The following is a 16,709-nucleotide window of genomic DNA, read 5'->3' on the forward strand; positions in this document are numbered from 1 at the left end:
ACCTCATCAGGGAGCAGATTCTTCGCACCCTCCCTACACCTGCTGAATGGGAATCTGTCCTTTAACAAGATCCTCCGGGGTTTCACTGACACATTAAAGTTTGAGAATCACTGCTCTATGCTGTATATCCTGTAAAGTGTATCCTCTTAACTCTGGATTAGTGGTTTTTCAACTCTGGTTGCATATTAGAAGCACTCAGGGAGCTTTTTAAAAATATTTTTTGAAAAATAAGGATACCTGACTGAGCCTCACCTTGAGAGACATTAATTTAATCGGTCAATGGTGGGGCTCAGGAAAGTGTAAAAAGCTGCCCAGGTGTTCTGATGTGCAGTCAGCGTTGAGAACCAGTGTCCTAAGAGGCTGGTTAAATATGAGTTTAACTTTTTTGATAAGAATGTTTTGTAGGTGGTCTTGTGGACTTCATATTGGGAAGTACCCTGGTTGGCCTACTTTTAACAACCCTAACATTGAACAGTGGATTCAGGTGGTGACAGCTTTATTTCTCCTTTGTAAAAGTTTCTATCAGCCTTTCATCTAGTGGCTTGAACCAAGAATGAGCACGAGCATTACCTGGAGCTGTTGATTCAGTAGGATTTGTAAAATGATGATTCCTAATTCTTTTCCCTCCATGCACATTGGCTGGAATCTGTACGCAAGACCTTCCCCTTACCAGTTAGGACTATAGTATATTAGTTCTTATAGGATATTATTAGTTATTACAGGATATTATATTAGTCCTTATAGGATATTGTTAACTTTCAGAAGAAGATGCTGATGCCCTCCTTAGTTACCAATGAAATGAAGATTTTGTTCTTTGTTTTGTTTTCTTTTATTATTGAGAATATGAACTTGCTGTATAATCACTTCTATAGTGTGAATTAACTCATACAGGATTCACAAATAAGGGGATGATGTCAGCATAGCAAAGAAATCACCTTGAGTCATAGCTGATTTTTCCTGGAGGTTAATGTTTCTCAATAAGAAACACCAACAGAATGCAAAATATACCAATATGGGTAAATACTGCAACACACCAATAGGTGGCATTCTCTCGCTGTATGTGTTACTCTTTCATCGTGCATTCCTCTGGTTCAGGTGAACTTCACCTTAAAGAAGCTCTTTTTGTAGTTACCCCAGTTTTGTGATTTTGTCCTTGCCTTCATGGCAAGCCTCAACCTCAGCAGCCTCAACCCTTCCCTCCACTCTTTCCTGTCAGATGGCTTTTACTTTGTTGTTGTTGTTAAACTTGTTGTAAAATTAATGTAATATTTCTTTACCTAATAGGAATTTAACCAATATTTTAAATTTGGTTTGGAATTTTATTAGTATTGTCACTTTTTCTTAGTGTTCTAGTTAGAAAGTTGAATAGGTTTTGAATTGTTAGCTCCTAACTCTGTTCTTCTCCAAAGGCCAGTTATTTGGAGTGTGATATTGCAGAACACTTTATTTTGTTTCTTCATTCTAGCAGAAATTCTTATATTTGGTGTGCTTCTATCAGCTTACATTTATTTTTCATTTTGATGTTCAGATTTTCCCATCTTTGTCTAGGGGAAACTTCTTTATATTCGCGTTTGGTGGCTTTCTCTTTCTTTGACCTTCAGGGCTTTCTGCACAGCCATTCTGTCCATCAGCATAAAATTCTGCATTCTGTAGTCATGATGTATTATATCTTTTATTTTCACGATGATTATAGTTTAAGATTTTTTTCAGTATGCCATGTCACATATGGCACTGGAGTATATCCTAAGAATTACAGCATATCTGACAATAAGTGATAAGTGGAAAACAAAACAAAGGTTTGCTGCAGTGGTGGTAGAAATTTTGTTACTCTCAGAACTGAACTCATAGCAGTGGGCTTCAAATGTGTTGCCTTACCAAATTAAAAATTGCTTCATATCACTCATCTTTGGGGTTGCTTAGGAATACTTGGAATCACAGATATTAAATCCTAAGTGCCAAGGGTCATATCCCTTATATATCCAGCTGCCAAAAGTTATACCCTCATGGGCATCAGCATAGCCTCTGAGGTAAGTGAGAAAGAAGCAAAGTGAGGGAGAGAGGATAACCCTCAAGTTTGGAGACACAAGCCAAAGGATAGAACAAATGAACAAAAGAATAACTTTGAATTGACTAAATACTACTATCAAAATAGAGATTATGGAAGTCTAGATCTTTTGCAAAACTTGTAAGTAACAGCAGTCTTGAAACTAATCTCTGAAAGGAAAAAGACCAAACTGTGGAAATTTTATCTTTTTCTCTTTTTTTTTAAATAATGAATGTTATATTCAGGGCTGAAAAGAACATAAAACCTCATTTTTAAAGACAGGGTACTCTGTATTTACAAGGAATCTTAGGAATTTGAGAATACAAGTGGAAGGAATCAGGAACACTAACGTTTAAGGATTAAGTGGAAGAATGTACCTCCACTGAGACCAAGAAGGAACAGCCAGATAGATAAAGAGTTTAATTATTATTTTGCAAGAGAAAAATAATTTCTATTAGATTCACTTAGGAAGCATTAAAAAGTGACATTGGATGGAGCCCACCATCATAGAATCGAGATGAGACTATGTATCAGAATTTTTTAAATGCTTCCCCAGTTATTTGAATATATAGTCAGGGTAGAGAACCACTAGACTAGAATTTTGTTGTGATGTTTAGTAAAGCACAATGATACTTATTATGCTCTTAATGGCAATTTAATTGCTTCCCTAGACATTAAAGCTACCCAAATGTTTTGTTATTTTAAAGAAAGATGCATTAGCATTAATTTCTAACAGCTTTTTTTAATTTAAATTCAGTGAGCCAACATACAATACATCATTAGTTTCAGATATAGAGTTCAGTTATTCACCACTTATATATAACACCCAGTGCTCATCATGTGCCTTCCTTAATGCCCATCACTCAGTTACCCCATCCCCCCTACCCCCCCAGCAACCTTCACTTTCTTTCTGATAGGTAAGAGTCCCTCATGGTTTATCTCCCTCCCTGATTTTTTCCCAGTTTTCCCTCCCTTCCCCTATGATCCTCTGCACTGTTTCTTTTTTTTTTTAAAGATATTATTTATTTATTTGACAGAGAGAGACATGGTGAGAGAGGGAACACAAGCAGGGGGAGTGGGAGAGGGAGAAGGAGGCTTCCCACTGAGCAGGGAGCCCAATGCGGGGCTCGATCCCGGGACTCTGGGATCATGACCTGAGCCAAAGGCAGACGCTTAACAACTGAGCCACCCAGGCGCCCCTCCTCTGCACTGTTTCTTATATTCCACATATGAGTGAAACCATATGATAATTATCTTTCTCTAATTGACTTATTTCACGCAGCATAATACCCTCTCATTCCATAGACATCAATATAAATGGTAAGAGTTCATCCTTTTTGATGGCTGGGTAATATTCCTGTGTGTTTATGTGTGTGTGTGTGTGTGTGTGTGTGTGTACCACATTGTGTGTGTGTGTATATATATATATATACACACACACACACCACATCTTGTTAATCCATTCATCTGTCGATGGACATCTGGGCTCTTTCCACAGTTTGGCTATTGTGGACATTGCTGCTATAAACATTGGGGTGCGGGTGCCCCTTCGGATCCCTACATTTGTATCTTTGGGGTAAATACCTAGTAGTACAATTGCTGGGTCCTAGGATAGCTCTATTTTTAACTTCTTGAGGAACCTCCAAGCTATTTCTCAGAGTGGCTGTATCAAACTCAACACCCCAAAACCAAATAATCCAGTCAAGAAATGGGCAGAAGACATGAACAGACATTTCTCCAAAGAAGACATACAAATGGCCAAGAGATACATGAAAAAATGCTCAACATCACTTGGCATCAGAGAAATACAAATCTAATAGTTTTAAAGTAGAATATATTCTGTGTTTGCTCTCTTCCCCTGCAGATTAAATTATTTTTCAAGGTTCCTTTTCTTTAAGATTCTGTGTTGTCCTTTGGATTCGAAAAAAAGTAGGCCATAGCTTATTTTGATAATGATAAAATTTGCTGATTTATAGTTCAATATTTGTTTATTCTGCTGACATTTATTGAGCCCCTCTTCTGTCCTAGGTACTTGGCATTGTGCTAAAAATACAGAAATAAATATGTTCTAGTTCCTGTCCTTATAGTGATTATGGAGACCACAGACATAGAAACAATAAGACCAATAAGATGTCACAAGTGCTATGATAGAGGTGTGTATGGGATACAGTGGGAAACTAAGGATTTCATTGTAAAGGAGAATGAAGGGGGAAGGGTTTAAGAAGGTTATACTAGATGCTTATACTAATTACTTAGAGTGGTTTTGACATCTGATAGACTACTATGGAAAACGATGGGCCTCCCAGGCAGAGAAGACAAAAGCAAAAAGAGATTAAAGAGTCCAGAAAACAGGGAAATGGATGTGGCTCCTTGTTACTCGAGGGCAAGCATGTATGTATGTGTGGCCAGATGAGAAAAGACTTTATATGCCATGCTAAGAAGCTCTGTGGAGTTGCCAGTATCACATCAGATCAGATTTCCATTTTAGAAAGATAAACCTTTGAAATAATATTTTCTAATGTATAAACACTTATTGAGTACCTACATCCTCATAGGAACTGTGCTAGATACTGAGAATTTAAATGTGAATAAGGGAGCACCTGGGTGGCACAGTTGGTTGAGCATCTGACTCTTGGTTTTGATTTGGGTCATGATCTCAGGGTCATGGGATCAAGCCCCTCTGTGGGGCTCCATGCTCAGTATGGAGTCTCGGGATTCTCTCTGCCTCTCCCTCTATCTCCCATTCATGCACGACCCCCTCCCCGCCTCTCTCTCTAAAAATAAATCTTTTTTAAAAAATTAAAAAATAAATGTGAATAAGACAACCTTGAGGATATCAAAGTTGACTGATATCCAAATGATGTGATGCGTGTATAGGAACATGTATATGGATGTATAGTAATGAAAGTATGTGGACTTCACAGAAGTAGAACAGGAATAGTGGTCCAGGGAAAGCATCACTAAGACGTTAATGTTTGAATAGGGCTTTTCAGGAGCTCTTTAGGTGACCAGGCGAGAGGAAGAAGAGGAAGGTTATTCTAGGTAAAGAGAAAAGCACATATGGAGACATGGGTACAAAACATATGAGGCAGATCAGTATAATAAAATATTAACTAAAGTATTTGAAGCAAATAGGTTTTCTGGAAACATTGAAGTATCTTTTACTGGGACTATACATTTTTACCTGAGCTGAGTCTCTAATAAAAATTAAAATGCCAAGGGGAACCTGGGTGGCTCAGCCATTAAGCATCTGCCTTCAGCTCAGGTCATGGTCCCAGGGTCCTGGGATCGAGCCCCGCATTGGGCTCCCTGCTCAGTGGGAAGCCTGCTTCTCCCTCTCCCACTCCCCCTGCTTGTGTTCCTGCTGTCGCTAACTCACTCTCTCTGTCAAATAAATAAATAAATAAATAAAATCTTTAAAACAAAAATTAAAATGCCAAAAGAACAAAGAAAAAGAAGAGACAAACCAAAAAACAGACTCTTAACTACAGAGAACAAACTGATGGTTACCAGAGGAGAGGTGGGTGGGGGGATGGGTGAAATAGGTGATGGGGACCACAGTCCTGGTTCAGTTTTGGGAGGTTATATGTTTCTAGGAATTTATCGATTTCTTCTAGTTTGTCCAATTTGTTGGCATATAATTTTTCATAATATTTTCTTATAATTGCTTGTGTTTCTGTGGTGTTGATTATTTCTTCTCCTCTTTCATTTCTGATTTTTGTATTTGAGTCTTCTCTCTCTCTTTTTTGATGTATGTGGCTATAGGCTTATCAACTGTTGATATTTTCAAAGAACCAGCTCCTTGTTTCATTGATTTGTTCTATTGTTTTTTATTTCTGCTATAATCTTTATTATTTCCTTCCTTCTACTGGTTTGGGGTTTTGTTTGTTTTTCTTTTTCTAGCTCCTTTAGATATAAGTTTAGGTTGTTCATTTGAGATTTATCTTGCTCCTTGAGGTAGTTCTCTATTGCTATAAACTTCCCGCTTGTAACAGCTTTATCTGTATGTCAAGGATCTTGGACCATTTTATTTTCATTTGTCTCCATGTATTTTTTTATTTCCTCTTTGATTTCTGGGTTGGCCCTTTCATTGTTGAGTAGCATGTTATTTAACTTCCATGTATTTGAGTTCTTTCCGATTTTTTCTTGTGGATGATTTCTAGTTTCATAGTGTTGTGGTCAAAAAAGATGTGTGGTATGACTTCAGTCTTTTTTAATTTGTTGAGTCTTGTTTTGTGGCCTAAAATGTGATCTATTCTGGAGAATGTTCCATGTGCACTTGAAAAGAATATGTATTCTGCTGTTTTAGGATGGAATGTTCTGAATATATCTGTTAGATCCATCTGGTCCAGTATGTCATTCAAAGCCACTGTTTCCTTGTTGATTTTCTGTTTGGATTATCTATCCATTGATGTAAGTGGGGTGTTAAAGTTCTCAGCGGTTACTGTATTACTATCATTTATGTCTTTTATGTTTTTTATTAGCTGCTTTATGTATTTGGATGCTCCCATGTTGTGTGCATAAGTATTTAATATTGTGATCTCTTTTTGTTGGATTGTTCCACGATTATGCATTGTCTTTTTTTTGTCTGTTGTTACAGTCTTTGTTTTAAAGTCCAATTTTTTTAATTTATTTTTGTTAATGTAACCTCTGTCCTCACCATGGAGCTTGAAATCACAACTCCAAGATCAAGAGTTTCATGCTTTACGGACTGAGCCAGCATGGGTACCTGTCTATTTTGTCCAATATAAGTATTGCTACCTCGGCTTTTGTTTATCTTCCATTTGCATGTTTTTCCATCCCTTTACTTTCAATCTCCATGTGTCTTTAGCTTTGAAATATGTCTCTTTTAGGCAACATATAGTTGGATCTTGCTTTTTAATCCATTCTGTCACCCTATTTCTTTTGATTGGAGCATTTAGTCCAGTTACTTTCAAAGTAATTATTGATAGGTATGTACTTAAATGCCGTTTTGTTACTTGCTTTATGATTGTTTTTGTAGTTCTTCTCAGGTCCTTCTCTTGCTCTCTTCTCATGGTTTGGTGGCTTTCTTTAGTGATATACTTGAATTCCATTCTCTATATTTTTTACCTATTACCAGTTTTTAATTTGTGGTTAGCATTAGGTTTATATATAAAATCTTATGCATATAGTAGTCTATATTAAGTTGATGGTCACTTTGATTTGAACCTATTCTAAAAGCACTACATTTTTACCTCCTGCCCCCCATGTTTTTACATATATGGTTTCGTACTTCACATCCTTTTATTTCATGAATCCCTTGACTGATTTTTGTAGATATACTTAATTTTAGTGCTTTTGTGCTTCCTACTTTTCTTACTCCTATTTATAGTCTTTCTACTCTAAGAATTTCCTGTAACATTACTCATAAGGCTGGTTAAGTGGTGATGAATTCCTTTAATTTTTGTTTGTCTGGGACACTCTTCATCTCTTCTTTTCTGAATGATAGCCTTGCTGGGTAGACTATTCTCAGCTGCACATTTTTCCCTTTCAGCACTTTGAATATATCATGCTACTTCTGGCCTTCAAAGTTTCTGCTGAAAAATCAGCTTATGGCATTAGTGAGTTTCCCTTGTATGTAACTATTTTCCTTTCTCTTGCTGCTTTTAAGATTTTCTCTTTATCACTACTTTTTGTCATTTAATTATTATGTGTCTTGGTGTGAACCTCCTTGGGTTGATTTTGTTGGGGGATTTCTGCCTCCTGGATCTGGATATTTGTGTTTTCCCCCAGATTTGGGAAGTTTTCAGCTGTTATTTCTTCAAATACATTTTCTGCCCCCTTTTTTTCCTCTTCTTCTGGGATCCCTACAATGCTGATGTTATTACACTTGATGGTGTCACTGAGTTCCCTTAATCTATCCTCATTTTTTTCTTTTTCTTTTTTCTTTATCCTGTTCTGCTTGATTGCTTTCCATTACACTGTCCTCCAGGTTACTGATCCATCCTTCTGCTTCTTCTGGTCTACTCTTTATTCTTAGTGAATTTTTAATTTCAGTTATTTTCTTCATCTCTGTGTGGTTCCTTTTTATATTTTCTGTCTCTTTGTTGAGGGTCTCACTGTGGTTCTCCACTCTTTTCTCAAGTTCAGTGATTATGTTTATGACCATTATTTTAAATTCTCTATCAGACATATTGCTTAACTCTTCTGCTGTGATTTTTTTCCTGTTTTTTCATTTGGGACATATTCCTCTATCTCCTCATTTTGTCTAACTCTCTGTATCTGTGTCTGTGTGTTAGGAAAATCAGGTAAGTCTCCTGCTCTTGAAAGTAGTGGCCTTACGAAGAAAAGGTCCTGTAGTGCCCTGCAGTGTAATGTCCCCTGTTCACCAGAACCTGGAGCTTCAGAGGCATCTCCTATGTATGTTGCATGCCCCCTACTGTTGCGGCTGAGCTGCTTTTCCCTTCAGTCATCTGCAGTGGCTCTTTTTGCCTATTTTAAGCAGTGTTTTATCCCTGTGTTGTTAGTGGGCCAGTGTGGGACTGCCTTGGACTTGAGTTGGGTCAGAGTAGGCATTTGCCAGAGCTGTGGTCACACCAAACTGCAGGTCACTATCTCTTTGTTGTCCCCTGAGAGACTTTCATTGGTGGGCAGGGCCTGCAGTTGGACTGAGTATCTGCCCCCAGCTCACTGCTGAGACTGCAGCAGAGCTGGTGTGTGGGTATATTTCTCTTTCATCAGGGCAGCAGTCTTTTGGAGTGCTGTTGACCACCGTCAGGGCTGCTTGCACAATGCTAGACTTGCGGTGCCTCTTTGGATGGACTCTTACTGGGGGCAGGTTGGATGATGTGGATCTGCAGAACAATGCAGGGATGTGGGGGGCACACTTTTAGTAAGGTTTGAGTGGGTCTGCTATGGGAGGGGACCTGGAGCCACTTTGGGGAGCTTCTCAGGGGGCATGAGAGGGGACAATCCACAAGAGAGTGCAGGGGTGGGAGGCGCTGTTAGCAAGCTACATGGAGAGCGTTTGCACTGGTTCTGCAGGTGTCTGCATATCCAGGCTGGGGGACAGGGTAGGGAAATGGTGCCCATCAGCTTTTTGTTCTTGGACAAGTCTCCTACTAAAGATCCCACCAGCACACATTCTGCTAATAAATAAATTAGTAAATAAATCTCCTTCCCATATATACCAGGTGTTTTTCAAAATGCTGCTTCTATGCTGCATCTGAGTGTGGATATTCTGGCTTTTTAAGAGCAAGGACTCAGTTTCCTATCCCTCTCCTGCTGTAGCAGAGCCAAGCACTGATTTTTTTAAAGTTCTAGGTGTTATGGCCTACTTAATTGTAAAAACTCGAGAAGTTAAGCTCCTCTGGTTTTCAAAGCCAGATGTTATGAGAATTAGTCTTCCCAGTGTGGGTTCCTTGTACCTAGGATGCCTGGTGTGGGATCTGTCCCTTTCCCTTCTGCGTGCCTTTGGTGTCACTCCCTCCCATGGACAGTCTTACGGGTCAGTTTAGTGTCTGGTACATCTTTGCCCTTCCTACTGTTTTCGATGTGACCTCTTCCCTACCATTAGCTGTAAAGATTCTGTTCTTCTAGTCTTTGTGTCATATTTTGAGTAATTTATACTGATGTGGGTATTATCTAGGTACATCCATGGGACATGGTGAGCCTAGGATTGTCCTACTAGCCGTCTTCCTGAGAAGTCACCTAAATATACTCCTTGATGTTTCATATTCATGTGACAAATTCTCAAAACTGGATTTTAGCAGATTATTTAATGAGCAATGTGGATATGGAATGCTATTTTAAAAAGACAGTAAGCAACAATGCATTCTTACTAGATTTGTTTTTTCTTTAAAAACATTGAGAAACAATTTCCTCCTGGGAAGGCACAGAGGATTCACAGTGAAGTAGTGTTGTGGTGTTTGTAGTCAATCCAGAGTCATATTGTGTTATATTGTACTTACTTAAGATAAGTTAAGAAAAATAATGTGTTTTGGCAAATTATATATAGTGTAAATACATAGGAAGTATAGGAACGTTTCAGGCTTTAGCTAGGTACTACAGAATAAATTGTGTTCATCGAATATTTCTGTCATGCCCAGGAAGGCTTAATACTGAGGTATTTTCCTTTGAAAAATAAAACAACTCCTTGAACTTTAACTGAAAGCTATACTGTTTTGTTTCAAACTATTTCTCAGGAGAGCTGGACTCCCTGTTTCATAGAGAGATTTTGTGTTTATAAATCCATGGTATTTTGAATTTATGTATATCCATCAAAGATATGCTCGGTCAGATAGTTGAGGTTATATTCAAAGGGCTTATGAAAAGGTCAATTGATAAATTAATAATGATGTATATTTCAACATAGTTACACAAAAAGAATCAAACTTTACTTTCACATGGTATGTTTTTACTAAAATGTCAAGTAAAATAACTTTATGTAAGCAAGACAAAGATTCTTCAAGGATCTAGAAGCCAATAATTGGGAAGAGTAGAATATAAGAGGAGAATTTAAGTTGTACTTTCTGGACTTCCTCTTTTGATAATGGTTATGAAAAAATATGATAATCACAGGTACTTTTAGATTGTTGATTCTTTATACATTTTAAGTGTATCTTCCATGACCTACTTAATACATTTACTTGGTATTAGTTATAAAAATGTTTTTTTCAATTTTCATGAAAATACTGACTGGGAATATTTTGTAGGTTTAATTTAAATTTTTGGTTAAAACTGAACTTGGGCATATGTACTTAAAAAATAGTAAAGCACTCTCCAAGTGCTTTACATGGAGTGTTTTTTTGTATGCATCTGAAGTTATCAACTTAAAATAGAAAGTTATAACCACATGCAATTTTATTCAAGACTCAAACTAATCACAGAGAATAAGCTTATAGTACAAACACAAAGGGTAGAAAGAATGGAAACAGATCACTACAAAAAATCATCAAATAACAAAGGAAGACAGAATGGAAGAGAGGGACAAAACTGCAAGAGACAGACAAAAAGCAATTAACAGAATGTGTGTGTGTGTGTGTATTAATCTCTGGATATTAAATAATATCTGGAAAGGAAATTTAAAAAATCCTATTCACAATAAAAACAAGAATAAAATACTTAGGAATAAATTTAACCAAAGAGGTGAAAGATTAATACCCTCAAAATTTTAAGACATTGACAAAGGAAATTAAGACACAGATGAGCAAAAAGATACCCTGGGTCAGCTGGGTAGTTCAGTTGGTTAAGCCTCCGACTCTTGATTTCAGCTCAGGTCATGATCTCAGGATCATGAGTTTGAGCCCTGTGTTGAGCTCTGTGCTGAGCATGGAGCCTGCTTAGAATTCTCTCCCTCTCCCTCTGCCCCTCCACCCCCTGTGTACATGCTCTCTCTCTCTCAAAATAAATAAAATATTTTTAGAAAGAAATCCTGGTGTGCCTGGGTGGCTAGTGGTTAAGCATCTGCCTTCAGCTCAGGTCATGATCTCAGGGTCCTGGGATCAAGCCTCATGTTGGGCACCCTGCTCAACCAGGAACCTGCTTCTCCCTCTTCTTCTGCCCCTCTCCTGCCCCTCCCCACTGCTTGTGCTCTCTTTCTCTCTCTCTTTTCACTGTTTCTCTCTCAGAAAAATAAAATCTTAAAAAGATAACCCATGTTCATGTATTAGAAGAAGAATTAATACTGTTAAAATGGGCATAGGACCTAAAGTGATATACAGATTCAACGCAATCCCTATCAAAATCCCTATGTCATTTTTTACAAGAATAGAAAAAGCAGTCCTAAAATTCATAGTTTAGACCCCATATAGCCAAAGCAGTTTTTGGAAAGAAGAACAAAGCTGAAGATACCACATTTTTTTATTTCAAAATATATTTTAGATTTATAATAAAACTGTGGTACTGGCGCTGAAACGGACATATAGACCATTGGAAGAGAATAGTGGGCCCCCAAGTAAATCCATGCATCTACAAGTCAACTGATAACTTTGACAAGCTTACCAAGAACACACAATCAGAACAGGAGAGTCTCTTTGATAAACAAGTGTTGGGAAAACTGAATATCCACATACATAGGAATGAGATTAGACTCCTTTTTTACCATTTACAAAAATCAATTCAAAATAAATTCAAGATTTAAGTCTTGAGACCTGAAACTGTAAAACTACTAGAAGAAAACAGGGAAATAACTTTTTGACATTACTTTGGGCAATGATATTTTTGGCTATGATACCAAAATCAAAGGCAATAAAAGCAAAAATAGAAAAATGGATTGAATCAAACTAAAAAGAATCTGCACAGCAAACATTCAATAGAGTAAAATGATAACCTACAGAATGGAAAAAAATATTTGTAACATCTGTCTGATAATGAATTAATACTCAGAATCTATGAGACTCATACAACTCAATAACAAAAAACTAACTCAATTTAAAAATGGGCAAAGGACTTAAATAGACATTTCTCCAGAAAAGACATAGAAATGACCAATACGTATATGAAAAGATGCTCAACTTCACTAATCATCAGGGAAATGCAAATCATAGTCACAGTGAAATATTTTCTTAGAAGTCTATTATCAGATAGATGGTAGATGACAACTGTTGATGGGGTTGTGGAAAGAAGGGAACCCTCGTGCACTTTTGATAGGACTATAGACTGGCACAGCCACTTTGGAAAACAGGAGCTTCCTCAAAGTATTAAAAATAGAACTATCTTACATTTAAGCAGTCCCACTTCCAGGTATTTATCCAAAGGAAATGAAGTCAGAATCTCAAAAAGATATCTGCACTCCTTATGTTAACTTCAGCATTATTTACAATAGCCAAAAGGTGGAAGCAACCTCATGGATGGATGGATAAATGGATAAAGAAAATGTGATATGTGAAGACCCTGTGTTTATAGCCACACATGCACACAATAGAGTATTATTCCACCTTAAAAAAGGAAATCCTGCCATTTGAAACAACACAGATGAACCTTGAGGAAATTAGGCTAAGTGAAATAAGCCAGATGCAGAAAAACAAATAGTACATTTTCTCACTTATATGTGGAATCTAAAATAGTCAAACTCATAGAATCAGAGAGTAGAATGGTTGTTACCAGTTTGGGTCTGGAGAAAGGGGTAAGTGAGATGCTGGTCAAAAAGTACAAAGTTTCAGTTATGCAAGATGAATAAATTATGGAGATCTAATATAGAGCAACATGACTGTACTTAATACTGTATTGTATACTTGAAGTGTTCTAAGAGGGTGCATCTCAAGTGTTCTCATCAAACAAAAGAGGTAACTGTGAGGTGTTAGATATGTTAATTAGCTTGAATGTGGTGATTACTTTGTATATGTCTATCAAATCATCACATTGTACACTTTAGATGTATACAGTTTTTAATTGCTAATTATACCTCAGTAAAGCTTTGGGGGATTGAATTAGAATTTTTGTGGCCAACTTCTTACATAATTCCTATTGAAAATCTAAAGAGAAATTATCTACCTAGCAATTTAAGGGTAGATACCACAGGAAAGTTCTTAAAATTAGCTGTGATAAATATGTTACTGCCACTTTCATAATAATTTTCCTGTATTATATCTTTCTGTAGAATTATTACCTTAATGAGAGATGTTCAGTTGTTAATGAGAGACTTGTATCATAGATAGAAGTTACAAGTAGAATCTATCTCATATAGAATGATTTAATTTTTAGATTAGCTTATTAGTGTTAACATTGGTTAGAATTTTAATTAAAGTTAAATGGTGAATATCACATTTTACCTTAAATTGCCGCTGATTTCACACTAGGAAGTAACAGTAATTGTTGAGTAAGATGAACCTATTTTTAAGCTTGGCCAATGAGAAAAACATCCTCATTTTTCATATTAACCTCATTTAGATAACTTTTGTGTAGGTCTTGAAGTTAACTCTAGGTACGTTTTCCTTGTTCTCAGTGAGTAAATAGGATTCTTTGTAAGAAAGTAGAGTCAACTCTTAAGCATAAATGGAATTCATTAGATTGATAAAAACAACTCAAGGAAGGGAAAGAAAGACGGGAAAAGGAGGCTTGGAGAGAGGTAGGCCGAGCTACTTCAGAGGATTAGCACGTAGGAACTTCAGGTCTGTCTCTTTGCTGGTACATTTTGGTCAGGGCCTACTGCTGGAATGAATAAACTGCTTTGTCTCTGCATTATCTAAATAGACAGAGTCAAGATTCAGAATTCAGGGGTGGGGTTTTCAATGTGCCTTAATCCACTTGCCTGCCCCTTAGTGTACTAGAGTGATGAGAGAAAGGGCCTTACACAAGGCTTCTCCAGGAACCCTTCCCTTTCGTAGTGGCAAGGCAAGAGCCAGCATTGTCCGTCTCCACATTCGTCACAGAGCGTGGAAAGCAGATGCAGCACAGATGACACAGTATACTGCAGTTTCTATCTCCCGTTTCAAAGGACTGGGCAGCTGCCCATCAGAAACAATGTAATTGGGATTTCTAAACACAGAAGTCTAAAGACAATACGATAAGTTGTCATTAGGCAAAAATTTTCCATGGACAAGTAGTATGTAAAAACTGTGAAACTTAGTTCCTTTTTTCATTTTATGCAGTGTAAAACTTTTCACATTCCAGAATATATTCTAAATGGGAGGTTGTTCAATTACTTACATTAACTGAATTTTTCCAATGTCATTTCCTCACAGATGCACATTTGCCTTTCTTGCATTGTGCTCTGAATATTTTCTGTAAACCAGTGATGATATTGAAGTTGAGTTTTCCAGTGACATGCACTGGAGACCCTAGAGAGAGTGACTATGTGAAAGAGAAGTCTAATAAGAGAAGCCAAAATAATGGTGACTTATTTTAATAGGTTCTCTGGCCAGTATTACCCATTTCTGCTTAACGTGATTTTTCTGTCAGTCTTGAAGTTTTTCTGAACTCTTTACTGTTTTCATAAAAACCCATGTTAAAGTACCTTAAAAGTCCTTTTTAAAATTTTCATTCTTTTTCCAGTGAAATGAAATTGTTACAGATAGCCTACAAGAATATCTTAATGTAATACCTTCTCACAGACTTCTGCCTGTTTCACTTTTTTAGTATTCCATCCTGAGATAGAATCTAGTCTTTGCATCAAATAATGTTTCTTTGTGGACATAGATGGTGCAAATATTTTTAAACATACACAGATATCCTGTAAAATCAGAAATATTCATAGGTAGCCTGTTTGAGACATTTAAATGGGGTTTTTCCATTTGAATCATGGTTCAATGATTCACTGGTTTCACTGTCTTGTGACAGTGATTAATTGGTTTGTGAGGTTTAAATTTAGGCCAAAAGTTAGCTCTTTTGCAAGTGGTTATTAATGAGTTAACAGTTCTATAAAAACGAAAGTAAACCGTCAGCTGTTACAATGGTTTCATTCTGTAGATGAAAGATTTCCAGTGGGTTATATTGTTCAGTCCAGTTATCATTGATTTAATTATTTTCATAAAGGTTTATTGGTAGTCACTTCTCTTAAAAAATTACAGAAACCTTATGGATTTTTTTATTTAGTATTTTTCTGCATTTAGTTTTATTTTTTAATTCATTTTAATTTTTTGTTTACTGAGTTAAGAGTGTGGATGTTGATGCTAGAAAATCATATACATGGAATCATTTTAACTGGAACCTGATTATAACTAAGATGTCAAAATTTTTTGGGTAAGGTGTAAAATCAGCTTTAGTCTTTTAGTAATATCTCTGTGGAAAAGATAGAAAGTCTGAATTTCACACATAGTGATTTGTTGTAGCCTTTACAGAAAGAATAAAAAACACATGTTGTAAGAGACATTAATAGCCCCAGCCAGCCTTCCTATAGCTCTGTTGACAATCTGTTAGCATACCATTTTAAAAAGATAAATTTAGGGGGCCTGATTGATACCATTAGGTTCCTCTGCCATTGCAGAACAGTGAAGACAAAAGCACTCACCATCTTAATATTCACAGGACTGTGCTAAAGAATAATGATTTAAGATCAAGACAAGAGTTAACTGCCCACCTCACCAACCAGTGGCCTTCCCCAGGAGCTCTGGATGTCAATGCTGTTGCCTTGGATACGTTGCTTTACCGAAAACACAATAAACAGTGGTATGAGTAAGTGTAATACTTTTTTTCCAACTAATTACAAATTTAGTTGTACCAAAACGTATGGTTATCCACTTTGGTTTCTCACTTATTCTTCTTTCTGAAATCATCATTAGGGCAAAAGTAGAATTTAAGACTACTTTGGCTTGATAAAGTCAGATTAAGGTAGTGAATATGTTAACGTTTGAAGCCAAGGCACCCTGGGGAAGTAAAATATCTAAGAAATTCTTATGAAGTATTGTACCAGCTACCTGCTTCTCCCTTAAGTCTTCAGCCAGTCCTTCAGTTAAGTCCATGAGCTCGTATTTAATGAGCCATCTATTTTTGAATTTTAGCTTCGGTATTTGTATTTGCCTTAGGATTAGTTTTCCTGCTAGTTAGAAAACACAAAATTCCATCTCATGAAAGAATGAAAGGATCTTTGTTCTTGATGGGTCAGAGGGAGTTTTGTTTATTTTCAAGAAATTAATTTTTGGAGGCTATAGAAGATATCATCACCCCACCGGTGGGCCATGAGATTCTTTTTGTATTTCTTTGTCCCACTGTTTAGGACTATTTCATTAAGTCATAGTGTCAAAATGTTGAGAGAGCTGCAAAGTCT

The 16,709-nt window shown here is 36.7% G+C and overlaps 1 protein-coding gene across 6 annotated transcripts in view; it reads left to right on the top strand.

Annotated features, from left to right (window-relative positions):
• RUNDC3B (RUN domain containing 3B) overlaps window positions 1-16,709 on the top strand; it is a 121,483-nt gene that overhangs the window by 90,549 nt on the left and 14,225 nt on the right. For 4 of the 6 annotated variants that reach the window (XM_028120382.2, XM_088018437.1, XM_028120385.2 and 1 more), the window contains one exon: window positions 15,971-16,117. The exons of the other annotated variants lie outside the window; for them this stretch is intronic. In XM_028120382.2, the coding sequence (XP_027976183.1) occupies window positions 15,971-16,117 (147 nt within the window). The remainder of the gene's footprint in view (window positions 1-15,970; window positions 16,118-16,709) is intronic. 6 annotated transcript variants of the gene reach the window in all.

Source organism: Eumetopias jubatus, unplaced genomic scaffold, assembly GCF_037043125.1.
Source record: "Eumetopias jubatus isolate StellerSeaLion01/CBP00866 unplaced genomic scaffold, mEumJub1_p1.0 scaffold_14, whole genome shotgun sequence".
In the NCBI taxonomy this organism is placed as follows: domain Eukaryota; kingdom Metazoa; phylum Chordata; class Mammalia; order Carnivora; family Otariidae; genus Eumetopias; species Eumetopias jubatus.